Source organism: Neofelis nebulosa, chromosome 13, assembly GCF_028018385.1.
Source record: "Neofelis nebulosa isolate mNeoNeb1 chromosome 13, mNeoNeb1.pri, whole genome shotgun sequence".
NCBI classification, from domain to species: domain Eukaryota; kingdom Metazoa; phylum Chordata; class Mammalia; order Carnivora; family Felidae; genus Neofelis; species Neofelis nebulosa.
In genome coordinates this window covers 5,452,697-5,479,074 of record NC_080794.1, presented here as the reverse complement: position 1 = coordinate 5,479,074, position 26,378 = coordinate 5,452,697, and the positions used below count along the sequence as shown (strand labels likewise).

The 26,378-nt window shown below is 47.0% G+C and overlaps 1 protein-coding gene across 5 annotated transcripts in view; it reads left to right on the top strand.

Annotated features, from left to right (window-relative positions):
* Positions 1–25,518, top strand: part of TARBP1 (TAR (HIV-1) RNA binding protein 1) — a 90,533-nt gene extending 65,015 nt beyond the window's left edge. For 4 of the 5 annotated variants that reach the window (XM_058696184.1, XM_058696185.1, XM_058696182.1 and 1 more), the window contains 8 exons: positions 5,989–6,075; positions 14,275–14,471; positions 18,711–18,792; positions 20,651–20,822; positions 23,733–23,924; positions 24,103–24,227; positions 24,657–24,793; positions 25,105–25,518. In XM_058696184.1, coding sequence (XP_058552167.1) covers positions 5,989–6,075; positions 14,275–14,471; positions 18,711–18,792; positions 20,651–20,822; positions 23,733–23,924; positions 24,103–24,227; positions 24,657–24,793; positions 25,105–25,273 — 1,161 coding nt within the window. In that variant the 3' untranslated portion in view covers positions 25,274–25,518. Of the gene's footprint in view, positions 1–5,988; positions 6,076–14,274; positions 14,472–18,710; positions 18,793–19,573; positions 19,666–20,650; positions 20,823–23,732; positions 23,925–24,102; positions 24,228–24,656; positions 24,794–25,104 lie in introns of those variants that run through there. The other variant, XR_009252106.1, reaches the window with a different exon arrangement.
* Positions 25,519–26,378: the final 860 nt, after the last annotated feature.

Here is a 26,378-nt window from a genome sequence, read left to right as displayed (position 1 = left end):
GGTAAGTTCTTAGCAGTGCTACTGCTGGGTCATAGGGTAGATCTATTTTTAATTTTTACAGTGTGGAGGTTCCTCAAAAAATTAAAAATAGATCTACCCTATGACTCTTCCTTTCTGTTTCAGGGGAAGAAATTGTTGTCTTTGTCACATCTGTCCCCATCCTTATTTGTATTTCAGGGGGACTTCATTCTTCTTCTGTTGGCTTTTCTTCTGTCCAGCCATTGTCTTAGTGCCATCTTTCCCTTACCGCAGCCACCCCTCATTTTGTTGTGATTTGCTTTGTTACGTTGCACAGACACCACGATCCAGACAAACGCAAGGTTTGTGGTAACCGTGCATCCAGCACGTCTCCTGGTGCCATTTTTCCAACAGCACTTAGTCACAGTGGGGCTCTGTGTTTGCATTTTGGTAATCCTCACCATATTTTAGACTTTTTCATTATCACATTTATTATGGTGATCTATGGTGATTTTTGGCTTTCGCCAAAAGCCCAGGTGATGGTTAGCATTTTTCAGCAGTGAAGTTTTTTTTTTTTTTATTTTTTTTTAACGTTTATTTATTTTTGAGACAGAGAGAGACAGAGCATGAACGGGGGAGGGGCAGAGAGGAGGGAGACACAGAATCGGAAGCAGGCTCTAGGCTCTGAGCCGTCAGCCCAGAGCTCGACGCGGGGCTCAAACTCATGGACCGCGAGATCGTGACCTGAGTTGAAGTGAGACGCTTAACCAACTGAGCCACCCAGGCGCCCCAGCAGTGAAGTATTTTTTAATTAAAGTATGCACATTGCATTTTTAGGCATAATGGCTACCAAACACTTCATAGTCTACTATAGTCTGGTGTAGATGGAGTCTAGTAAATGTCACCTTTATATGCACTGGGAACCAAAAAAGTTGCTTGACTCCTGTTATTGTGATACTTGCTTTGTTAGGATGGTCCAGAACCAAGCCTGAAGCCTGTGATGTTTCCCAGGCATGCCTGAATTACACTTTCGGATGTGTGAACTTTGCCCTCCTCTCTTCCCTTACGTAAATGACTGTGGTCAACTACGTTTTCAGAAATCCTATACTGAGGATTTCATACGCAGCTCCAGACCGCCTTTTTCTCTGTCTCCGTCTTCCTTACGTTTCGTGCTGGCACCTGCTTTCTCTACAGCTGACGTCTGCTGCAGTGAACCATGTGGCCCCTTCCCTGTCAGGTTGATGGACGGCTTCCCTGTTTCTTTGATGTGTTCCCTTTCCTTCCCTCAACCCTCACGCTTGGTTTTTTCTTAAGAATCCTACACTCGTAGTGAGCAAAGCATAATGTATAAACACGTGGAGTCACTAGGAACTGTAATCCCTGAAACTAATGTAATGTGGTGTGTCAGCTGTACTCAAATACGAACATTTGTTAATAAAGAAGAGAAGAGATCTATACAAGAACGCCCCGTCCACATTGTTTGGAATAAACTGAAATCTCTCAGTATGAGAACAAGAAGAATCCTTATTCAGCCCCTGGTGCTTCTCTTTCTGCACCCTGCTTTCTAAACCCATGTGTGTGGCTCCCTGCCCCTCCAGCCACCGGCCAGGCTTTGTCACAGGGTCACTTCCGATCCACGTGTAAACCTGGCCTGATGATAGCACCTTTCCCTGATATCGATCTCCTTTCTCTCGTTCTTTTCTCCCAGTCTCCTCGCTTGAAACCCACGTGTCCCTAAAGCCAGGGGCTCCTTCATCCTGCTCCTTCAGCCTGAAAGATCTGTCGGGCTTTTCTTTTCTTTCTTTTTTTTTTTTTTTTTTTTGTTTCTTTTTCTTACAATTTACTTAGGAAGACACTGAAGTTCAGAGAGATTGACTTGTCACACCAGTAAGAAATGACATAGCTTTAGGGGTGCCTGGGTGGCTTGGTCAGTTAAGCGTCCGACTTCGGCTCAGGTCATGATGTCACGGTCCGTGAGTTTGAGCCCTGCGTCGGGCTCTGTGCTGACAGCTCAGAGCCTGGAGCCTGCTTCAGATTCTGTGTCTCCCTCTCTCTCTGTCCCTCCCCTGTTCACGCTTTGTCTCTGTCTGTCTCAAAAATAAATAAACGTTAAAAAATTTTTTTAAAAAAAGAAACGACATAGCTTTAATTCAAACTCCATTTAATTTCCGAAGCTGCGTTCTTTTTCGCTGTTGTGAGATTCCCCGTCTGGCTCCGCCTTCCCCTTTTCGTGTACGTGGAACTAAGAAAAACACTCCATCATTTTCCCTTGAATTGCTTCCCCTGTCTGCTGCTTTATTAATGTCGTCTACTTTGTCTGCTCTCCGGTGGGGAGGCTCTGCCTCAGGAAGTCTCAGGAAAGGCAGGTTGGCTCTGGTGTCCTTCTGAGACATCCTGTCTCTCCTGTAGCCCCAGCAATGCCAGCAGTTCTGTGACGTTTTTCCACTTAGTTCAGTCTCTCTCTTCATAAAGAGCTTTCAGACCTTGTATCTTGTCTTCAGGTCTCTTTCTCTGGATATCAGTCAGGGGTATCCCTTGTAAGCAAATAAAACAACTTTTGATTGAATCAGGAAGGGACTTTGGGCACCTGGGTGGTTCAGTTGGTTAAGCATCTGACTCTTGATTTTGGTTGAGGTCATCCTCTTACGGTTCATGAGATTGAGCCCTGCATTGGGATCTGTGCTGGGCTTGGAGCCTACTTGGGATTCTCTCTCTCCCTCTCTCCATGCCCCACCCCCACTCTCTTGTGCATGCACGTGCTCGCTCGCTCTCAAAAAAGAAGTGGGGGGGGTGGGGACTTAAGCAGAGGAGGAGCAGGGAGTCAGGAGGTATGCAGAATGCCCAGAAAGCTGGAAAATAAGAATAAAGGAGGTTGAACGGCCCACAGCTGCACCATAGCCATGCCATGGAGCTGGTCCATCGGCGGACGTTGGTTTATCCCACCGGAGATGACGTGCCGTCTAACCTGTTGTACGCCTATTGCCTCCATGGGCTTTGCCCCTATAGGTTAAGAGTTCTCGATTCAGAGCTCAGGGTGGATGCTTCTGGATCCAAGTCTCAGGTACCTTCTCTTTAGCTGCCAAGAGGCTGGGAAGAGGAATGTATGAGGCATTTTTCGCTTCCCACAAGACCTATAAGGTGGGAGAATTTCCTAAACTCGGAAGGGGATTCAGGATAGATACCCAAATTCAGATAGATAGAAGGCAAATATCCACTACACCCTTTTCTTCCTTTATTGGAAGCCAAGGACCTCAGCTTTTATTTTTTAGAGAAAACAGAAGTCTTCACACAGGGATGCCTTTACCTTCTCCACAGCGGTACACATTTGCCTGTGTCCATATCCATCTGAGACTTCTTCCCTCCTTGTATCATAAAGGACCTGAATCTTTGTTGAAGATTATTCTTCTGCTTTTTCTCTGGCTCCTCTTCCCCTGCCTTCTCAGGAACCTTCTGTTTTCAGTCTGTCTTCTGTACTCAGTCTCTCCTTCTTAACCAAATGGTTTCCATTGCTTTCCATGTTCTCACGTCTCCTCCATTGTTTATGGATGTCTGCACTGCACCACCCCCCCCTCCCCTGTGGTCCCCCTGTCTCACTGTGGTCCTCCTGTGTTGTAGTCAGACCTCCTGCAGGGGGCATCCGTATTCCACAGCTGGGTTTCCCACTTCCTCCCACTGACCCTGCAGTCCAGTGCTGTCGCTTTGCAGAGGACACTGTCCAGAGTCTGTCGTCACCCTGCTCTTTCTTCTTTTGGTCCCATCCACGCTCTTGATGACTTCCTTGGTTTCGGTTCATTGACACGCTCTCCAGGTTCCTCTCGTCCCTCTGTTTCCTCTTTCCTGTGTCCTTTCCAGCCTTTCCCTTCCCATGCAACCATTAAATATCTGTGCTTCTCAAGGCTGGGCCTTTTTTTTTTTTTTTAACCCCCCTTCATTTTTCCTTGTTTTCTAGTTTCAGGTGTATCTAAGGCACAGTTTCACTTATCTGATGTAATGGCTAATTTGTATTGATTCCAGACACCTTCCCCTAAGTGCTAAATCAGGGGTTGGCAAACTACAGCCAAGTTCGGCCTCATGGTTTTACTGGAACACAGCCTTGCCCATTTATTTACATACTGTCTGTGGCCACATTTGTGCCAAATGACAGAGTTCAGCGGTTGTAACAGAGTCTGTGCGGCCCACAAAACCACGTTTTTAGGACCACTGTTTGGTCCTTTACAGAAGAAGTCAGCCCACCCTGCTCCAGACATTCTCCTTGAATGTTTGTAGATCATCTGGAACTTGGATATCTGACATCATGTGCCTCAAATTTTCCCCACACTTGATCTTCCAACTATGTGAACAGCACTACCCTCCATAGAGTTGCACAGAACAGAAACCTTGATCCGTGACCAGCTCCTATGGCCCTTCCGTCCCAAGGGTTTCTCCTTTGCTTCCCTTCTGTCTCTAGCATTCTGTCTCGGTCCAGGCCGCCGTGACCCAGTGCAGTCCTTCTTTCGCTGGGCCACCTGCGTCCATTCTTGCCTCCGTTTGAACCCATTCTCCATGCTGAAGCCAGAGCAGGCTTTTCAGAATGAAAATTTGGTCAGGTTACCCACTTGCTTCAAACATTGCTCTTGGAATAAAGACCAAGAGTCTTCAGAATGGCCTGCGGGTCTCAGGTGCTCTTACACTTCTACTGACAGTCTCCCGTTTTCTGTTGCTAGAACAGTCCAGAACACATGAGTGTAGGCAACAGTGTTTTATTTTCACGATTCTGGGTCACATGGGCCTGGCTGGGCACTTCTGCTCCATGTGGTGCCTGCTGGGGCTAGAACTTCTAACGGGCTTCTTCTGACCGGCGAGGGTGGCTGGACCTCTTTCTGTGGTGGCTCAGGGCTCCCGGAACGAGCAACCCAGGAGGACGTGTCGTGGCGTGCATGTGCTTCCCCAGCTTCTGCTTGCATCCTGCTCGCTGATGACGCACAGGCCAAAGCAGATGGTGCGACCGAGCCTCAGACGGTGGGCGGGGCCTGCATTAGGGCATGGGCACAGGGGAGCCGGGGTCACTGGCAGCTACAGATGGGACCGAGTGTCACTCTGACCTTTTCTGTCACATGTCCTTTGGCTCTCAGGCTATTTGCATGAGCTGTGCCCTCTACCTGAACTGCCCTTTCTCGTCTTCATCTACAGAACTCTTTCTCTTCCTTTAGATCTCCACCTACCTGTCCTTGGTGTCATTTCTTAAAGGAAGAGTGGTTTGGAGATCCCCTGATTAGAGGTCTTTGTAGCACATAAATAGTGCTTGTTATAATGGGGATTTTACTTTATTGGGTGATTTTGTCCTTCTTCCCCACTAGACGAGGGTCCCTGAAGGCAGGAACCTTATCTAATTTTGCCTCCCCTGATTTCTGGCATTATCCCTGGCACACGGAAGACCAGTAACTGCCAGGTGCATAAAGAGGTTAATCATCTTGTTTGCCTTTGGAGCAATTTCTGGACTGTAGGGTCTGTAGTCTCTTTCCTTTCTAGTCTGTCTGGGGTTCATCAGCTTATTATTACTGGAATGTTGTGTTCTTCCAAATCCCTGTTATTGGGAAGGTTTCTGAACCCCAGTTGAACACTCTTATGTAGCTTTTTGTCCTGGCTCTAAAGTCATCTGCAAGGTCCTGTCTTACTTTTGAGCCTGTTGCTACCATCCACCCCCCTCCCCCCATCTCTCTGCCTCACCACCTCTGCCTCCCCATCACCTCAGACTTAGTGCATCATGTTTACTTCTCACAAGTTCTTTTTCCTTCCTGCCCTCCCCGTGCTGCCCACGTCTCTTCTGAGGTGAGTGTGTCCTTGGCCATACCACTTACTTCACAGTTAAATTCCTTTGTAACCTTGTGGTGTCTGCTGAGTGTTGTGTTGGCATTTGGCTCTAGGAAGCTATTTCCTTTCATCCTAGATCCCCACCCAGGCCCGGCCACCTCACATCCCGCCTCTGTTCTGGGCCCCACAACGCCACGGTGAGCCTTGAATGACTATTTTATTTCTCTGACTTTTTTCCAGGGTGAAGAAAATCTTAAAACAAGCATTTGTACATTTTTATCAGTTTTGTCACATTTGGACATCATTACGCAAAATGTTCCAGAAAAGGTGAGTTTAAATGTGCCTGTAAGAGGAGTTTGAGCAGTCTATCAAAATAGAATTGTATAGATTTGGACTAATTTTTAAAAATATTTTTAATGTTTATTTATTTTTGAGAGAGAGCAAGCGAGCAGGGGAGGGGTAGAGAGAGGGGGACAGAGGATCCAAAGGTGGCTCTGTGCTGAGAGCAGTGAGCCCAGTTCAGGGCTCGAACTCACGAACCGTGAGATCATGACCTGAGCCCAAACCGGACGCTAAACTGACTGAGCCACCCAGGCACCCCGTACTATTTTTTTTTAACGTAAGTATTTCTTGTGATTTTTGCTACTTCTCTCCCCTTGTACTACTCCGTTAGTGTGCACATGTATGACACAGATACGTAGGCAGGTGTTACCCACCTGCACACATACACACCGAGGGATGCCTGAGCCTGTATTAAATCTGCAGACAAGTAATGGGCAATTTCTAGTGATAGGTCATCAATTTTATGCCGGTATTTACATACTATTATTTAGGTAGGAATTCTCTTATTGCATCTTTAACTGTTCCTTGACTGACATAGTTATCGAGCATGTGCTCATGCAGAGGAGCTTGCATGAAGGCTGATGAGCTGTGGTCATCATCGTTGGGAGCGTGAGGCCAGTCTTTCGTCTTTCTCAGGCTTTGAGCCGTCTCCGTAGCGCTGTACCCCACAGACCAGTAGAGATCGTCGCTAATTCTGGTTAATCAATTTGGCAACGCCGGTAAGAATTCAGGAAAACCTGCCAGTAAGATTTAGAGCAAGATTCTGCATTATTGAACCCACAGGAAAGAGCACACTGAGATGTGAACTCGAGGAGAAAACTGAGTATGTAGAAGAAGGAGTATTGTTTGGTGTTAAAAGTGGAAGAAAAGTACGGGGGGAAAAGGGTTTCCTAGAATTTCTCAAGAGTGTTTTTGTGTTCTTGTCTTTACACTGCTTACACAGTGGTAGCAATCAAATTCAGTTGTTAACCTGTTTCATCAGTTCTAAGACTGACATCCTTTTCCCCCACCACATTTTAACTCCTCAGATCATGATGATCTTAAAATTGCTCGTGTCTTACAATGTCTGTCAGCCAGATGGCAGTGTGTGAGTTACAGTTACGTAAAAACTCGTGTTAACACCTTCTGGAGAGATCAGGCAAGCTCGAGCATCGAATAACATCACATGTTATCTTTCTATTTTAAATATGTGCAGGAAAGAGATGTGCTTGCAATCTACCACGAGAGGTAAGACAGACAAGGGACTGTCCTGTGGCAGGGTGGCTGGAATAGCTCAAGAATCGTTCAGGCAAGTTCTGAAAACGAATTCATCTTAGAAGATCTCCTGCTAGGTCTGTTATAAATAACAGGCTATTTTTCCACCCAGCCCTGTTTGCACCAGGTGTATATTACATATTTTAGGTTTATTTTTTACTTTTAAGCATCCAAAAGAAGGAATGCTGATTAGCGGACTAGAATAATCATTTCGGGGCGCCTGGGTGGCTCAGTTGGTTGACCGTTCAACTTTTGATTTTTGGCCAGGGTCACAATCCCAGGGTCATGGGATCAAGCTCCATGTCGGGCTCTGTGCTGGGTGTGGAGCCTGCTTGGATTCTCTCTCTCCCTCTGCCCCTCCCCCCTGTTTGTGCTCTCTCTCTATTAAAAAAAAAAAAAAATCTAAATTGAGACATCTAAGTAAAGACTAGACTAGTTTACTTTTGTTAGTCTGTTTCCACACCCCTCACAGTGTCTGTTGTAAAGTCCATTTTTAATTGACAGATGTGTTTTTGTTTAAAGACCTCTTGGAAACAGTCTCAAAACTTCCCATTTTCTGCAAGGTATGGAAACATGTGCACTTAACCTTATGGGTCTGTGCTAAGTAGTCCAAGAAGATTCGGAACTACCATCAAACAGGACAGAGGTCAGAACCCTAAATGTTCTATGGAAATTAAAAGCAGAGGGGGGAAAAATAAAAAACCCCTTTCTCCAGTACACACATCGTTGTGTCGTCCTGTCTTCTTGTGCGGTGTGTCCAAACCTCGTCGGCTAATACGAGGTGGCGTTGCTGGTGTTCCAGTGTGAACGGTGTGTAGCTCAGTCTTGGCCAAGGCAAATGGTCACAGGCAATGCCAGTGGATCTTGAGCAGTGTTCATAAAAGCATTCCTTTCCCTGTTGAGAATTCTACTGGATTTTTGTTTCACACTCACGAGTAATCTGTACCTCACTCCCAGATCTTGGTTTCTAGTATCATTGTCTCACACAAGGAACCAGGGCTTCTTGGAGAAATCGCTGATTCTAGAACTGGGGCAGACAATACACAAGGCAAATCTGGAGCATCTTGTAGTACCAGAAAAGAAGTGCTTGCCACACACACTGACACGGGGTGGGTCTGCAGAGGGGCACAGGCGCTCCCAGTTGCTAACACTGAGATTAGCAACACAGAGTCATACTGGATTACAACCAAAACATAAACTTAATACCTATGAGTTCATACTGATAGAAATAAATGACTGACTAAATAAACAAATGGGAAAGACAGATGTGTAGAGTCCAGATAACTTACATGGACACTGACCGCAAGGAGGGGGCGCATAACCCGCCCAGTCCTTAAGCGCGGGCTGCCCTGGTGATGCCCTTCCGAAGACTAGAGCGTGGAAGGGAAAGTGACCTTGCAGCGGGGGCACCCACGACAGCGGTCCGTCGTACGACAGTCTGTGCCCTTGATAGGATGGGATGAAAATGGCCTCTGTGGTTTTCCTCCCAAAACACCATGACCCTGGCCTCATCATGAGGTTTTAAGAACATTCCCCAAAGCCCAGCCGAGCAACATTCCACAAAATCCCTGCCCACTGCTCCTCAGAACTGACAAGATCGTCAAAAACCAAACTTTGAGAAGCTGTCACAGCCCAGAGGAGGGAGGAGGGTAAGGGGACACGACCACTAGATGTACCGTGGTGTCCGGGGTGCAATCGGGATCAGGACAGGCACATCAGTGAAGACTAAGGGAATCTGAACAAAGCCTGGAGTGAGGATTAAGGTTATAGAGGAGCCGTAAGAAACTGGGAAGGGAAGGCAGGCGTTTGGACTCGATCCCTTCGGGTTTCCTATTAGGTAAAGTGGACACAGTACTATCTACTTGGCGGGATGTTTGTGAGGATTAAATAACACAGAAGGTACTTTCTCTCCTGTCATGGTTGTCCTTAGTCCTTCCTGATACCTGTCAGAGTTTGGGATCAAGGCTTCCGTTTTTCTCATTCATTCATTCATTCAGAATATGTTTTAGTGCTTCTTGTAACGAAGCACAACACTAGACTGTGGAGGTTTGGGGAGGCAAGACGCAGATCTGTGCAGACCAGCGCGGCGTGCACAAGACTGCGGGGTGCGGGCGAGACCTCCCAAGTCTCGTAGCTGAGCGCAGAGGTCTGCACGGCAGGGAGGGGAACAGGCTAGTGCAGGGGAGCCTGGTGCAGTCGGGATCCGGAAGACACTGGCTGGGGTGGAGGTGGAGGTGGGGCTGCAGGGGGGGGCAGGGCCCAGCACGGAAGGGCCCTTGTCAGGCAGGTGGAGGAGGTGAGCCCAGTGCTTGAGTGAATGGGCCCTGTGATTGGATCTTGGCTCCATCTCCTATGTGGTGTGTGAACTCGGTCAAGTAACTCAACGGTGGTGTAGACGTACAGTAAATACTCCGTATGGGAGGAATTTGGACTTTATCCAGAGGGCACTGGGGAGATGCTGCTGAACTTCCAGCAGAAACGTGACATGAGCAGACTTGGTGTTGTGAGTGCGGTGTGTAGGATTGGTTCGGTCACGGGGGTAAAACCGGAAACCTCTGGGAAGCTACCTTCATGCTTCGAGCGGTGCTGGGATGTGGCATGGAGGTCGCGGGTGGATAGACGTGACGGGTACGTGCTAGCGAGAAACGCCAGAGTTTGGAGGATGGCTTTGGTGGAGGGAAGCAGGGAAGTGACCTGGGCTGGCAGGGGTGGTGGTGACTTTCACTGGAACAGGGCAGTAGTAGGAGAGTAGACCAGGATGGGGGGAGGGTGGCGATGAGTGGATGGGATTATGAGTGTGTCACCCGCAGGGTGTCCCATAGGCATGGCAGGCAGCAGCCGCGTGTAGGTCTCTGAATAGGAACTATAGCTCAGAAGCTGTCACTGGCTTTGGGACCACAGCTGCGAGACCAGGAGGGGCGGTGTGTTGGATAGATGGGTGCTGTTGCCAGTGTATCTCGGAGGGTGTTGAGGGGCTGCAGGTGAACCGGGGTGCCCTAGTGTCCCTGCTGAAGATACGGGGAGCTGTGGGCCAGGGTTCACCACATTCTGTGTCTGGTGAGCCCTGGGCTGTAGCGCCCGAAACACAAAAACCTCTATTTTGAAACCGTCCTGTAGCCAGGGCTCCAGGTAACCCCCAGCTTAGTGGTGCAGCAGAGAGCAGAGCGCCCATTTCTTCAGTGCCTCAGTGATTCCGTGGTGAAGACCCATTTCTGCCAAACTGGCCGCCAGAAGCTCACCTCGGACAGATTAAAATGCAAATACATATCTTTTAATGTGTGTTTTTGAGAGAACGCAAGTTGGGGAAGGGCACCGAGAGGGAGGCAGAGGATCTGAAGCGGGCTCTGTGGTGACAGCACAGAGCCCGATGTGGGGCTCGACCTCACGAACCAGGAGATCATGAGCTGAGCCGAAGTGGGACACTGAACCACCCAGGTGCCCCCGAATTCAAATAGTTTTCAAAACCCTGTGCCAGTTGTATAAAAAATGGGTGTGGGGAGAGGAGTGTGGGAAGGAGGCGGGTGGTTACAAAAGGACAATAGGAGGGATCCTTGCACATCGGAACCGTTGAGTATCGTGACCGTGATGGTGGATGTGAACCCACACGTGTGACAAAATGGTGTGGGACTGAACACAGACACACCACACACACAAACGAATTCCAGTAAAACTGAGGAGATCCAGGTTACATTCATGGGTGATGTCAGTGACGGCATCCTGGCTGTGACACCGTACTATGATTTGCCACATGTTACCAGGAGGGGGAGCTGGGCAAAGCGTACGGGGCACAGGGGGTCTCTCTATCATTTCTTATGACTGCACGTGCATCTACAGTGATCTCAGGAACGTGTCGGTTAAAAGAAGAAAAGGAGCTGTGACTCACAAGCTTGGGAACCGTGAATGGACTGAAGCCATGGAAACAAATGCAGACTGTATGTGTGTGTGTAGCCTGAGAAAATGAGGAAGCCTAGCACAGAGCCCAGAGGTGCACCAGCATTTACGGGACAGGAGAGGAAGAGATTGAGAAGAAACAGGAAGAGGACGAGGGGGGCAGCCTTAAGAATGGGGTGTTCTAAGGGTCATCGGAAGAGGTCTTCTCAAGGAGAGAAAGGTCAAGAGAGTGGGGTGCCCTGGAAAGGTCAGGAAAGATAAGGGCTTTATCCATAGTGTCCAGCGACAAGGAGGTTGTGACTCGGATGAATTCCATGAGTACAGGAGGCAAAGAGGTGGGGTGGCCAGGAGAGAGACTGCAGACAGGTGCTTTGGGTCAGCGGTAGGAATACCTGATTTTCAGATTTTAGAAAAGAGAACAGTTACAGGTTCTGTGACAAGGTGTGGGCCGTGGCTCTGGGTAGAAAAAGCCGTGGCTTTTTCTCTGACGTTGGAGAAGTGACGGTCCAGAAGTCACGCTGAGGATTGGAACAGGCGCAGACTTTCTCATGACTTAGGGAGGTGGGAGAGAAAGGTTAGTGAGGGGCTGGAGGCCATGCCTGGGAGGAGGGCTTGGAAGCTGCAGGGGAAGGGATGCGAGGGGAGGGGAGAAAACTCTGAGGGAGCCGGGAGAAGCCAGACCTTGGAGTAGGGGTGTATAGTGCAGGCAGCTGGCCGCAGGCCCCGTCAGAGGGGTACTTTGGAGCAATTCTTCCTCCCCTCCCCCCTCCAGTGTTTGTCCTGTGCCTTCTGTGTGTCCTGGTGGGTTGTTCCAGGCCCTGGGGATTCTGAAGTGAACAAAACCACCTCTACCATCATTCTGGTGCGGGGAGAGATGACAACTAGACATGATACTGTCTGGTGGTGACACAGGCTTTGAAGAAAAAAGCAGAACAAGGGGCTGAAGATTGGGTGTCTGGGGCAGGACGGCTATTTCAGGAGGTGGGTTCAGGGGAGACCTGCCCAAGGAGGTGATCCTGAACGTGTACCCAAAAGCAGTGAGTGAGCAAGCCACACGAGGGTCTGGGACACTTTCCAGGACAAGGGAACAAACAGCAGGTGCGGGCCGTAGGTGAGTGGTCTCGTCCTGCCTGGGAGGTCAGAACAATTGGCATGGAATAAGGGAGGCGGCGTGGAGGCAGTAGGACCCCACATAGGTTGTGGGAGAAGTCAGGAGTTCGGTGTTGGACATGTCGTGTCTGGGATGCCAGGCCTTGTGCTGATGCTGTTCTGGTACACGTCATCTTCACACGAGTTGTCTGACCTGGAGCTCGTGGATAGTAAGACCCACGTTTGAAGCTGCGCGTGTTACGAACACCAGCAGTTACAAACACCGGGGTTACAAAACACCAGCAGTAGTGTTCATGGTTAGGCGCTCACGCGTGTATGCTTCGTAAAATTGTAAAGGACTGTAATATATTAGTAATTAATAATCAACATTCTCTTTCCCCTCTTTTAATTTTTAAATTCACTCCGCATGGTGTTTTGGTTGTCTTGGATAACTGCCTTGGTTTTCAACTTGTAAAATACAACTAAATACCCAATCACGTATCATTTGGAAGTTGCCTCTTTCCTTTGGCGCCCAGATACTTCTCTTCATCTTCCTCCTGGCCAAGTAAATATATTTACACCGCATGTCCTGGTTTTCTCGGCTGCACATGTGGTGTGCCCCTCAGCTCCCTTGCTCCTCTTCTTAAAACTCGTTCTTCCTTGGGGCGCCTGGGTGGCTCAGTCGGTTAAGCATCCAACTCTTGATCTCAGCTCAGGCCTTGATCTCAGGGTCGTGAGTTCAAGCGCCATGTTGGGGAACCTACATGATGCCTTTTTGCTGGACCCCATCTGACTAGTTCCCGCACTTTGCTCTACGTAAACATGGTCTTTGTTGGTTGCTCATCACACAGAGAGGGTCGTTTATGTATTACGGTTTCTTGTGTGTGTCCTTTCACATATCCCAACAGTGTCCATGTGATGCTGGCAGTACAGTGACCTTTGATAGCTGTTGACCATATTTTGAATAAAGGAATGAAATAAGAGGATCATATATATCTGTATTTTGTCCTTCTCTGAGGAGCTTTGGGAAATTGAAGTGAGCTGTTAACCATGCCCACGTATTGGTAAAAGTCTTCTGTGAGCACAGTTGTTTCAGTAGAAACCTCAGGACTCTTGGCTAGGTGCAGCTTTGCAAACATTTACAGATGACCCACGTGGTAGAAGCAGCGAGGTAGCTCCTGATATTTTATTAAAAGTTTCAGTCCATCCGGTTTCCACGTTAATCTACGTCGCTTCTGTGGCCTTTCGATATCTGTGGAACTGTGTGGTTTTGGAAATCAAGGACTGGCATTGCATGAAGTCTGCAGGCTGTGAAGATAGAACAGTCTGTGAATTCACAGGAAAAGACTACAGGGAAGTTTAAACTGCTTTGTTACATTTCTCCCCACCTTTTAATTTTCCTGCCACCACTCAGTGCCACATGAGTCCAACAGTACCATTGGGGAAACAGTCATTCACATCAAAGACGAGGAGGAAAAGACCGTTGTGTGAGATGCCTTGCTCCAGAAGCACTTTGGAGTGCACCGGAAGTGGGGCTCTTAGACAACATTCTGACTTTTCCAGCCCAGGGAAAGGTCATACGTGATGGGGGCTGTCGTTCACACATTGTGGGAAAGCAAGGGTTGGCATGGAGGTGCTGTCCACGGTACCTCAGGTGCTGGAGTGTGGGGAGGATGTATTGTGGGAAAGTAAGGGTTGGCGTGGAGGTGCTGTCCATGGTACCGCAGGTGCTGGAGTGCGGGGAGGATGTACCGCAGCCGCGTTGTAAGCGGAACCTGGAGCTGTGAGGAAATTCTCCCTCGAGGAGACCCGAACCCCAGCATTCTGGGTGTGTCTGAGGAGCCCCGCTAATGCAGAACCGGCAAAATCAGATCATCTTCTGTCTGCTTTGTGGTTCTACCGTCAAGGGCCCGGGTTTACATTTGAAGAATCTTTGCCCTTTCTTTTCAGAAACCAATTCTGAAGCAAGCCTTTATCATCGTCCTGCAGTGGTGCTTCAGTCACAATTTTAGTATCCGCCTGTACGCGTTAGTGGCCCTTAAGAAAATCTGGAGCATGTGTAAGACATGGCACGTTGAAGAATTTGACGCTTTGACCTCTGTTATTGAGTCCAGTCTTAGTCAAGTGGAAAACATGCCTGGAGCAGGGTAAGCAGACCGCCTCCCCTTCACTTTACTTCCAGTAGAGCAGAGGGGACGAGGAGGTGCCTCTGTCCCGTTAGCCTGTCATCACTCCGTGCGTGGATATCGGAGCTCGGATAAGGTGAGGCGTGGGCAGAGCACTGTGGGATGCCTCGTTTCGTCACACTTCTCATTGTGGTCAGCTCCATCTCAACCTTTTTTGTCATTGTTGTTTTCTTATCCTTGATCCTTTATTTTACAGTAATGTTTTACATACCTTTAGATATTCCTTTTCAGTAGAGCTGAATGTCCCCGTCCTCTGTTGTCAAAGAAGCGCTGGGAAGCAGAACGATCTGGCTTTAAAGACGTGCTCCCAACTGCCCAGGTGTACTAATTAAAGATGGAAGCTTTTCTCTTTTCCTTTTTTTAAGCGAGTGTCTCTATTTCCCAAATAAAATCCTGCACGGAGGCTCAGTATCGAACAGATAAAATGCCACTGGTACAGGATGGGGGAGGGGGGCCACCCGGCTCAGTATTCTATACAGGCCGCTTCTCCCACACCCAGCCCTGTTCAATTCAGCGCACAAAGGCAGGCTCGAGTATCCTGTCTCCTGGTATCTGAACTTGTTTCCCCGGCTCTAAGGGAGTGTTGTTGTTTTATTGTTTCCTCATTATCATTGATTATCATTGATTATCACTATCCAAGAACGCCAGGATTTTTGTAACTTCCAGGGACCCGGGCAATATCAGTCAATACATAAAAAGTTTCTTTCAGAAGCTCAAAAATAGTCACAAATTCTTATAAACAGACAGATAAAGGTTTGAGGCAGCACGTTAAGCACATGAAATAGTGTTTGGAAAACCAGTAACATATGGGGGGGGGAGGTCTTTGTTTGACCATCAAGCTAACAGATGGTGTAAATAAGACTGAGTCCTTACGAAGCTTCGTGTGGGGCCAGGACTGAGGTACTCCTGCGGCAAAGTACCCGATAGCCCTTCTGCCTGCTTTTACTTCCCATACATTGGTTGAAAAGAGGCATTTAGGTGACTGAGTGGGTGAGGGAGCTTTTGGCGTCTCAGGAGGAAGACACTCAATTCAGCAAATACAAATACTAAAATATAATTGCGTGAGACACAACAGGGAAAAACCAGAAGAGAGAATTAGGTTGGGGACACAGGGCAGGTTCACAGGTGAGGGACAAAAGTGCAAAGGAAGGCGCCGGTCACCTCTGACACATTGTACACAGTTCGTTGTATAGAAATTCTGGTCACGACAAAGACTGATCATTAAAATTAGTAGCTGACCAAGCAGTGCTTAGAGTTCCTACCTTTCCAGGTATGTTGTGGCAGCTGGAATCCCTCCTCTTTCTCGGGCAGTCCTGCAGGTCTCCTTTCCCCTCGGTGGGTGGGTGGGTGGGAGCACACCACCTTCCCCTAGCGGAAGGAAGTTTGAGGGAAATGAATACATTTTACGTGCGGATAGGCATTTGTCCATTTACGGTTTTCTCTATGATGAAACCAGGGCTTTATCATCTGCTCTTGGGATGTTTGGGTTGGTGGTTGATCTTGGTCAGAGTTCCTGGGCAGCTGTGTTTTGATTTCTAAAAACAGTTGGGTCGGCTCCTTTCTTAAGCAGTAAAACACTCTTCTACAAAGTAACTTAATTCTTTTTAAAATCCTCGTACCAGGTAGGAGATTTAACCAATAAGAATAAGGAACCCTGGGCATCGGACCATCTCTGCTCTTCTGATACATGGCAGAATCGGTTCTGTGACCAATGCAGGCTGAGTTGTGGGGCATCAGTAGCAGGACAGGTGGACACAGTTCTCATCTCCGTGTGGCTCCCAGTCAGGTGGATGGGACATCAAGTAAACACTCATACAAATAATAAATTAAATCATGGCAGGTACCCCAGTGGAAAAGGAAGGATCGTGATGAGAAAATGCGGCCTCTCCAGGCTGGGTGGGTGAGGGGAGGCCTTTCCAAGTCACATGATGTTTCCATTATGGAGAAATGGAGGACAGTGATGTCTGGGCGGCCCCGAAGCTGGTGTGCTGGTGTGCATGGTGCACTCAGAGCCCTGAACAGGGCTGGTCTACCCAAGGGCAGTGCATGCAGGAAGCGAGGGGCAGAGGCCAGGCCGGTTGGGCTTCTGTTGAGTGAATTATTTAAACTCAGGAATGACATCACTGGGTTTGCTTTTGCATTTTTTAAAGTGTGAAGAACAGATCAGGGGACTGCAGGAGAGAATGGGAGGAGAGGCACCTGGGTGGCTCCGTCGGTTAAGTGTCTGACTCTTGATTCGGGCCCAGGTCAAGATCCCAGGGCCGTGGGATTGAGCCCCATGTCGGGCTCTGCGCTGACAGTGCGGAGCCTGCTTGGGATTCTCTCTCTCCCTCTCTTTGCCCCTCTCCTGCTCATGTTCTCTCTCTCTCTCTCTCTCTCTCTCTCCCACAATAAATAAACTAGAAGAAAAAAAAAAAAGAATGGGAGGAAGTCATGTGTTAGGTTACTGGGGGGTAGAGAAATGGACAGGTTTGAGGTAAGTTAAATGAGAGCCTAAAAGCACCCGCTGGATTTAGGGGGAGCCATTTCAGTAGCCTCACTGGTGGGGCAGAAACCAAATTAAAATGGATTAGGAGTGGTTGGGACAATATAGTATGTTAAATCCGGTGATGGGCTCATTGCTGCCTATTAGCTTAGTTTCTTCACTTGCATATTTGAAATACATCATGTCTTTAAAAGACAATGAGGAAGGTAAAAAGACAGCCATGTTGAGGGGATAATTCTCTCCCAAAACTCTTCTGTGAACTGTCATAGAACAGCTGTAGAGAATGTGGTGTCAAGGAGGGCTTGTATTTTATCTTTGGTAACATCAGTTTTTTTTATTAAAAAAAAATTTAATGTTTATTTATTTTTGAGAGAGACAGAGAGTGCAAGCAGGGGAGGGGCAGAGAGAGAGGGAGACACAGAATCGGAAGCAAGCAGGCTCTGGCTCTAAGCTGTCAGCACAGAGCCAGATGACGGGCTCGAACTCACCAGCTGTGAGATCATGACCCGAGCCGAAATTGGACGCTTAACCGACTGACCCACCCAGGTGCCCCACTTTAGTTGTTTTTAAATAAGGATTTGTGGTTAGGAAGCTGAACAGTGCAGAAAGGTGTCAGATAAAGGCAAGACCGTCTCCTTCCCCCCCCGTCCCGGCCCCCTGCCCCCCAAAGGAATCCCCTTGTGCGTGGGTGTCCCCTTATGTGGTGGGCCTCAGGCTAGCTCTCCAGCCCCACCTGATGGTGCTTCAGTACGGTTCTTTTTTTAAGATAAGACACGGAGCCCTTTGACCAGGCTAGAGGAGCCGGGAGGGGACAGTTCAGGGGCCCGGGTCTAGGAGACTCCTGGGGTGGGGAGCCAAGCTGGCAGGTGGTAGGAGGTGCGGGATGTGAGAACTCTCTCCTCTCCCCGCAGTGCCCAGAGGCTCGGCTGTCAGAGCGGGTGGCGGGGTGAGGGTCTGAGGGGTAAGGAAGGCACACCGGCCAGGCCAGCGTGGGAGCCTCGAACCTACTTGGCTTATGGGCTGTTGATCACGAATTCACACTGCAATCTGCCACCAGCTGGGTTATGAGTTCTATCCCTACCCCTTTGCCTTTGAAAACGTGGCAGATGTGTTAAGACTTTAAAACCTTCCCTATTCTGTCTGTGTGGTTTGAGGAGCTCCGGTGGTTTGGCATGCGTTGTGAATCTTCGCGGTAGAAAAAGCACTTACTGCCAGGTGGGGACTTGGGGACTGTCCTCTTTAAGGACAGGTTTCTCACACGGTTCCCTTTTAGAGCTCTTTTGTCCCGAGCACGTAAGTGCTACATGTCACAGGCTGCTCCTGTGAGGGCTCCCCGACACTGCCAGCGGACAGCCATTTCCGCATCCCATCAGCGTTGATGGAGCGCAGGCCTCTGCACCATCTATGGGAGTGATCCCTGTATTTTTAAGCACGGAGACCTGGCTTCGGGTCCTGTTGAGTCATTGTTGTGGGACTGTGAAACAGTCATTTCTTTGACTTTCATTTCAAAATGTCAATTTCAGTGTCAGTTTGTGTGACGTACGTTGATCTGGGAGGTAGGCAGGGGGTGTATAAATCTTAGGATAAAATTCCCAAGATTTTCCGTGCATTCTAACCTCTGCACTCCCTAGGATTATCTGATTGATTCCCCCTCCCCGCCCCCCACCAGAGTTCTCTCACTTGTCGGGACCTCACACCGTATCTTTACTCCTTAGGAATGCCAAGAAGAACTGGCAACGCATCCAAGAGCATTTCTTTTTTGAAACATTTCACCCGCTTAAGGATTATTGTCTGGAGGTGAGTGGAGAGTGTCGTTTGTAAATTCCCTACTGTGTCTTTAATCCTGGCGCTCCCTTTCTGCCACAGTTCTTGGAGGGTGAGGTGAATTTTTCCCCCTTACAGCATCACCCTCATGGCGTAAAGTCCTAAGTTTAACTTTGCCACTTTGTGTAGATGACTCTCGCTCGCATTTCGCTCATAGGCAGTGAACATTGGCGAGTCACCGTCACTTTCTATTTCTCAGGCTTGTAAATACTGGAAGGGGGAATATTTAACTCTAAACAGAAATCTGTTCTGACATTAAAAGGAGATGGGTGGGAACGTTTGTGCAGGTGAGATTTTGCTGTGATGAAGCTGTTTGTGAAAGCAAAAAGATCTGTCCCTTTGTCACTCGCATTTTCCCGATGCTGGGTGACTAGCACACACACACCCCTGCATTCATTGTATCCAAAGGTGTTCACTTAATTTTAAGAATCATAAAACACGTTTATTACAATTAGCATGTGAGTGAACTTAATATACAGATTATTAAAATGTGTGTAATACAGTCGTGTCACTTTCTCCAGTGTTCTGCCTTTGAATTTAAAACAGGTGACCTAGGGTTTTTCCACAGTAATTTGAGCTGCTGTGCATATGCAGTTGGGGGGATCGGTTACTAATAAGCTGGCCTTTAAAAAAATATTAATCTTTATATTGTGAGATATTCACTCCAGAATATTAATGTGCGCTTCTGTTGCTTCGTCGCAAAAAATGTAGGATTTTTCAATTATTTTAACATGCTCTGTTCTGTGTTCTTTAGTGCCCAGAATGCTTTGTTTGACATCTTTATGAAGGACTCTTACTAGCTCTCTAGTGTTAAGTCAGCACTCTCTATTCAGTTCTGCACCAGGAGTAAGTCCCTCTTCCCTCTTTCCTTCCTCCCTGACTCCTCACCGCCTCCTTTCTGTGTATTCTGTACCCCGTGAACGATAGGAGCTGTACTTGTATGTGTAAATAACACAGCGGCTCACAAATTCCGCCTCTTTCTGCATTTGGACTGTACTTGGTTTCTACTCCGTGGACACCGTGGGGCGGTCCTCCAGTTTAAATTCGTACAAGTAGGGCCAGCATGAAGGCTTCGCGTTGTTACGTGTTCGTCATTTCATTTTTACATTGCCTGTTACTCGTGCTTCTGTTTTGTGTGTGCCTTTTCTCCTTTGATGATTCTCTGGTTCTGTTTCTTTTCGTAGGTAAAGAAAGGAAAGGGGGATAGTTTATGTAATGACTAAATAATTACCATGTTCAGTGGTGTCATAACGTGCAGTTTATAGACACCTCGATGTGCCATTTGAACCTGATTTTATCCTCATTTTACAAATGAGGAAGTTGAAGCCAAGAAAGCCTAAGTGGTTTGCTTAACGTCACAGCCAATCTACGGCCAATGCAAAGTTTAGATTCCAAATTTGTCTCATGGTAACAAGAGTAAAGATTTGGCATCAAGAGAGCTTGACTTTGACCGCTTATGGAGGTGTTCGGTTATCAATAAATAGCACTTATCTAAATGTTGCCACCATGAGTATTGCTCAATCCTACCGAACACTTTTTGCTTTTATCAAGCACAGAGTGGTTTATTACACAGAAGTACCAGGGTGGAAGATGTGCCTGCCCTCAAGGCTTTCCTAAATGAATCCCCTGATTCTTTAGAGTAGGTGAGAAATATGTCGAGAGCGTTGCTACAAGATAAAATGTACATGAAAGTACATAATAGGATCGTTGTGGTAGTTTGGGAGAATACATCAGTAAGAGTAAGTAAAAGTTGTATTGTAGACATGTTACCATGTATTCCTTTGTTATTTTTGAAGGAAAAAAATTTGAGATTTTACCATTCTCTTTTCAGACCATATTTTACATCCTTCCACGCCTCTCAGGCCTTGTTGAAGATGAATGGATTGCCATTGATAAATTTACCAGATTCACGGACATTCCTTTAGACTCAGGATTTCAGTGGTATCTTTCTCCAACTCAGCTTTGTGAACGGAAACCAGGTGACTGGGCTCAGCAGGACATAGGTAAAAAAAAATTTTATTTTTCCCTCCCCTTGTTGACTTGGTTCAGCTTACTCAGTTCAGTTACTGAGAACACATAGTTGATAAGACCACTTTTCACTGAAGTGAACTCTGCTTGATGGCTTAGAGAAAAGACTGAAAAAATGTGGTATAACTAACTAGCAATTTTAATTTGTTAGCTTTGCTCTAAAAAGCCAAGAGAGCCTGATTGCGTTATTATATCAAGCTAGTAGCTTTTCTTTTTTTTGAAATATTATTACTGTTTATCACTCTCCCATTATATATATTCCTGTAAAAGTATAGATTTTAGAAAGGGCCAAATTATGAAATCTCACTTCTTGGCCCATTTAGGAGTAAAGCAGAGCCCTTGATTCTAGTCCCTTGTGGGGACTGGTTCGACCTCACCCGTTTGTTCGGCCTTCTTTCTCCTGTCTCCCCAATTTTCTGTTACACTTACTGCTTCCCTGGGGCCTTTTTCTCATTTCCTTCATTGCTCATCTCCTTCTCTTGCTCCCATCCAAGGACCAATGCCACCTCTTCTTACACCACAGCTGATCTGAGTGACTGGAGCCACGGTCCACAGTCCCCACGCTTGTCACAGTGCCGCTGCTTGCTCTGGCCCTCCCTGACCCACGACCACTGAAGCTTCTTTCAGAAAATCAGAAGTGGTCTTTTCACCTCCTTCACAAAGTCTAAGGACTGCCCTTTATGGGGCATGTATTTGCTAGTGTCTTGCTATGATTTTCCTCCTCAGTCTGATTCTTCTGAGCCCCTTCAGGAGCTCCCCTCTTTGTCCCTTAGATCTGTACTTCTCTAAAATGCTAATGTTTTCAAGAATCCCTTGGATAGCCTGTTAAAGTACAGATACTGGGGGGCCGCCCTTAGATTTTAAGTCACTATGTCTGGAGAATTTTTTTTATCCAGATGGTTCGTGAATACATTTTTCGACCTACCACCTTAAGTTTATTTATTCCTTCAGCAGAGATTTAGCGATTGCCTCCTGTGTGCTAGACATAGACCAAGTCCCTGCCCTCGAGGAGCTTACGTTCCTATGAAAACAGTACCATGAGAGCAGAGCAGATAGAGATAGTGACAGAGGATCAAGGAGACGTTTCTCAGGAGTTGACAATGAGCAGAGACCCATGTGAAGGGAGAGCAGGTCGAGCAGAGATCTGGAGGAAGGGCTTTCCCAAAGCAGGACATCAGTCAGGGAGATTTGGGGGCAAAAGATGGCAACAAAAGCTAGTTCATCCGTGTAGTGGGGACGGCCCCGCCAGGGCAGGCTGAGCAGAGACAGAGGAGAGACAAGGACGACGTATGTGGGCAGCTGTTTTGAGCTGGGCCACAGAGCGGAGCTGAGAAATCAGGTGTTGTTTGGTTGGAAAAAGGCTGAGGAGGTCTGTGTCTGTTTTGTTTGGTGTGTGGTAAGGAGAAGGGTATCACAGTGTGGTATTTATGGCAGGACTAGGTGTTCGTATCCCCTGAATGTTTTCATGGGCCTGGTCTCCTTATTTTGCATGCTCTCCCTGAACATTTTTATTAATTTCCACAATGCAGAACCACTGCCAGTTAGCAGAACGTCTAATCTGTATCTCTCTGTGGCCTCTTTCCTGAGCCTGCTGGACATTTACACCCAGATACACCATAAACTCTTTAAACTCAGCATACACAAATTGGATTTCCCTCTTTGCCCAATCTTGCCTCCTCTATAAACGCTTTCTATTACGGGTGTCACTGGAGCATCACAGAGGTCATTCTTTTCCCTCGTGCCAGCCACATTGATCTGTTACTGAATCGTGGTAATTCTGCACGATTTACTCCCAGATCTGGCTGCTTCTGCTCTTGCCTTAATTTAGACTGTCTCTGTCTTTGCCTGGACTGGCACAAAGGCTCCAGCTGATCTTCCACCTCACTTTTATGAGGGGTTTTTCCTAAAACACAAAACCAGTACTGTTCTCCCCCTTCTTAACAGCCTCTAATGGCTCCTACCTGTAAATTCTTTATCATTGTCTACATGCTTTTCGTGCTCTTCGCATGGTCTGAGCCACCTCGTTCCATCCTGGCAGGCTGTGAGCTTACACCAAAGTCCTGCCACTGCCCGTCATCTTCGTTCCACGTCCCGTGCCCATGCACACGCCGTCCCCACAGTCAGTGCTGCCCTTCCCCCACTCTGTTTGCAAACTCTTATTTCCCTTGAGTCTTCCTGGGTCTCTGCACCTCCCTTCCTCCCCCAGCAGACATTACCTACCCTCACTGGCATAACGTGTTCTAGTATTTGTGTGTCTCTTCCATCCCCGTGAGCTAAGTGCTCCTTGATGGTTCAGTGAACACTGTTGAGTGGAGCAGTTGAGGAAGAGCCTGGAAGGATAGTCTCAGTCCTGCACTACAGCTCACAACACTGCATGAGAGAGGTCAACAACATTCTGTGTACTCGGTGCATCGCTTCGGAGAATATCCTTTGTTTTAGAAAAGTTCGCCCAAGTACTTGTCCAATAATTTAAGATAAAGACTATTTGTTTTCAGGAATACACTATTTCTACAGAAAATTCCATACTAATACTCTGTTGTTTTTAAGATACGCCATTATTTTATGGACCTCTAAGAAAAAATGTGAAAATCTTACCAAACTATGAGACCCTGTGGATACTAATATGCTTCCTAAGTTTGCATATGCTAAAACGTAAACAACAGTGCATCTTAAATTTTCATGAAATGTAGTATTGGTTGTTAGAGTTGAATTGGAACATTTAAAATTACTATTGAAAATGGCAGTTGTGTCCCAATCCAAGTAAAGTTCTTTAGTTAATGAATCTCATCCTAAACTATCATTTTAAACTCTTAAAAAAAAAAAAAAAGTGTGTATTTAAATAAATAGATTTTTAGATACGGGATTATTTTCTTTTTCCCTCCCAGGTTCTAACTCAGGTGAAGCAGATGACCAGTCAGAGTGGACTGATGTTCAGAAGAAGATTATCCCGTGGAAAAATAACGTTCCGGATTTAGATCTGGAGCTCGTGTTTCAGGATCGTGTTGCCAAACTTGGAAAGTCGATTAGCAGACTGATTGTAGTGGCCTCACTCATCGATAAGCCAACTAATTTAGGAGGTAAAATTAGTTTTCCAGGGGGGTTGCTTAAAATCTCTGGATCCTGAAAACCTACAGTCAGTCCCCTGCCACTGTGCCTGGCTTTTCCACATTTAACCGTCCTTGGGAGCTTTGGAGGGATATGTGGGCCACAGGGAGCGCGGCACCGTGCGAAACAGTAATGCGGCCCGTTCTGCAGGACTGTGCCGCACCTGCGAGGTGTTCGGGGCCTCGGCGCTCACAGTAGGCAGCCTGCAGTGCACCCGAGACAAGCAGTTTCAGTGCCTGAGTGTTTCGGCCGAGCAGTGGCTTCCTTTAGTGGAGGTGGGTAGAAAGTTACTTATTATTAAAATGTTTCTTCACTAAAATCTTTCATAGCCCTCTATCTTCAGGGGTCCGTCCTTTTGGAGTATTTTGCAGTTGTCCAGCCTTCAACAGCCTAAAATAAACTTGAAATACAGCCCCCTCTGTTCTCCTAGTCCAAATTATCTTTCACATTGTGGTATTTTTAGAGATCCTCAATAACATAGAATTCTTTTCAGTAACATACGTCCTGTGAGTTGCAACTCACTCTTAGGAATACTTTTATAAATATATATGATGCTGGGGAGAATTCTTTTCTATGGCGTATAATTCCTTTTCCTTGTAAAAAGACTTAAGAGTTTCAAAAAAACTTTTATGAAATTGATTTTGCTCCAGACAAGGCTATAAATGAATAATTTACTACTCTTCTGTTTTAAAACTCACTTTAAGGTAAGACCACCTCAGCTAATCGATTTTCTGCAACAGAAGAAAGCGGAAGGTTACACCGTCATCGGTGTGGAACAAACCGCCAGAAGTGTAGACCTAACCCAGTACAGCTTTCCTGAGCGGTCTCTGCTCCTGTTGGGGTAAGAAGATGCGTTGCAGTCAGTCTGGAAAATGCTTCGGAAATCTTAGGATTCACCGAGACTCCTGATGTTATACCCACATCAGGACTTCTCACGTGTCCTGCTTATGGAAAGACCCCTGGTTTTTGTTTTCTGTCACCTGTTTGGGATGGTCAGGTGAACAGAGATCAACCCTAAAATGTCCATGTTGTTTCCCGGGGCCACAGACTTCGTTTTGTTAATCTGGCTCTGTGCTGACGTTCATGACAGCTAAGAAAAAATTAGTGTCTTACACAAAAACTAACCTTTCTTCTCTCATTTTTCTTCATCAGAAACGAGCGTGAAGGAATTCCAGCAAACCTGATCCAGCAGCTGGATGTTTGCGTGGAAATCCCTCAGCAGGGTATTATCCGCTCACTCAACGTCCACGTGAGTGGGGCGCTGCTGATCTGGGAGTATACCAGACAGCAGCTGCTCAAGCATGGGGACACCGAGTCATGAAGCTTGTGCCTTATCGGGGATGGATTACTGGTGCTCTTGAAACGTTTTCTAAAAACTACGTGTGCTAATGTAATAGAGTCTGAAATTTACTGGGATAATTTGTATTCCTTTTCTTGCAACTTAATGCCAAAACTTCTTCATGTGCCTTAAATACATTACTATATATCGTCCCCTTTAATAAATATTTTTAGCTAAATTGCATTGTTTTTAATAAAATATTTTAAGCAATTGTGGAAATAAAACAACGCGTCTTAAGATTTCTTTCTTTCCTAGGGGCTAGCATTGTCGGAAATGTGGACAGTGATGGGACTAAGGCAGAATGACAGCGGCTCTTATCTGTGAACACCACCCCTGAACGTCCCCGGGAAGCACGGTGGGGTGGAGGCCAAGGTCCTGCACGGGAGAGGAGTCCTGAGCCTCTGTTTGCTGCTTTTTTGTCGCCTTATTCCCAGGGAGGGAACCTGCTCGGCAGGATGTTGAGCCAGCTCCCCTCCTGAATGCGTAATACTCAGATAATAGGCCATTCTCATTCATAGGAAGTTCTGGGAAATTTTTCATATACTACTTCTGGTCACAGAGTTCACAGTATTCTGGGGCACCTGGGTGGCTCAGTTGGTTAAGCATGTGACTCTTGATTTCAGCTCAGGTCATGATCTCACAGTTCTTGAGTTTGAGGCCCCGCATTGGGCTCTGCACTGGCAGCACGGAGCCTGCTTAGGATTCTCTTTCTCTGCCCCACCCTCCTTCCTCACTCTCTCCACCCAAAGACCGTGAATTTTTCTTGCACATCATCACCAAGAGTGAGAATGGAGCCCAAGAAGGCTGATTTTCCCTCTCTCTTGTTCTGATCTCTCTCTTGTTTGATACTGCAATTACCTCAGTATTTAATGGTGACCATTTATCACCATCCAGCAATGAACTTCAGTCATGTCTGGGTCCTTTTTAATATCTAAATTTCAGAATCTGTTACCAGTATATATGTTTCCTTCTGTGGGTTTATTAAAATAATTTTTGTTTTGCAGAAAAGTTGCAAAGAAAGTACACAGTTTCCATATGCCCTTCGCCCAGATGCCTGTAGTAGAATCTTCTCCAACTGTGGACATTT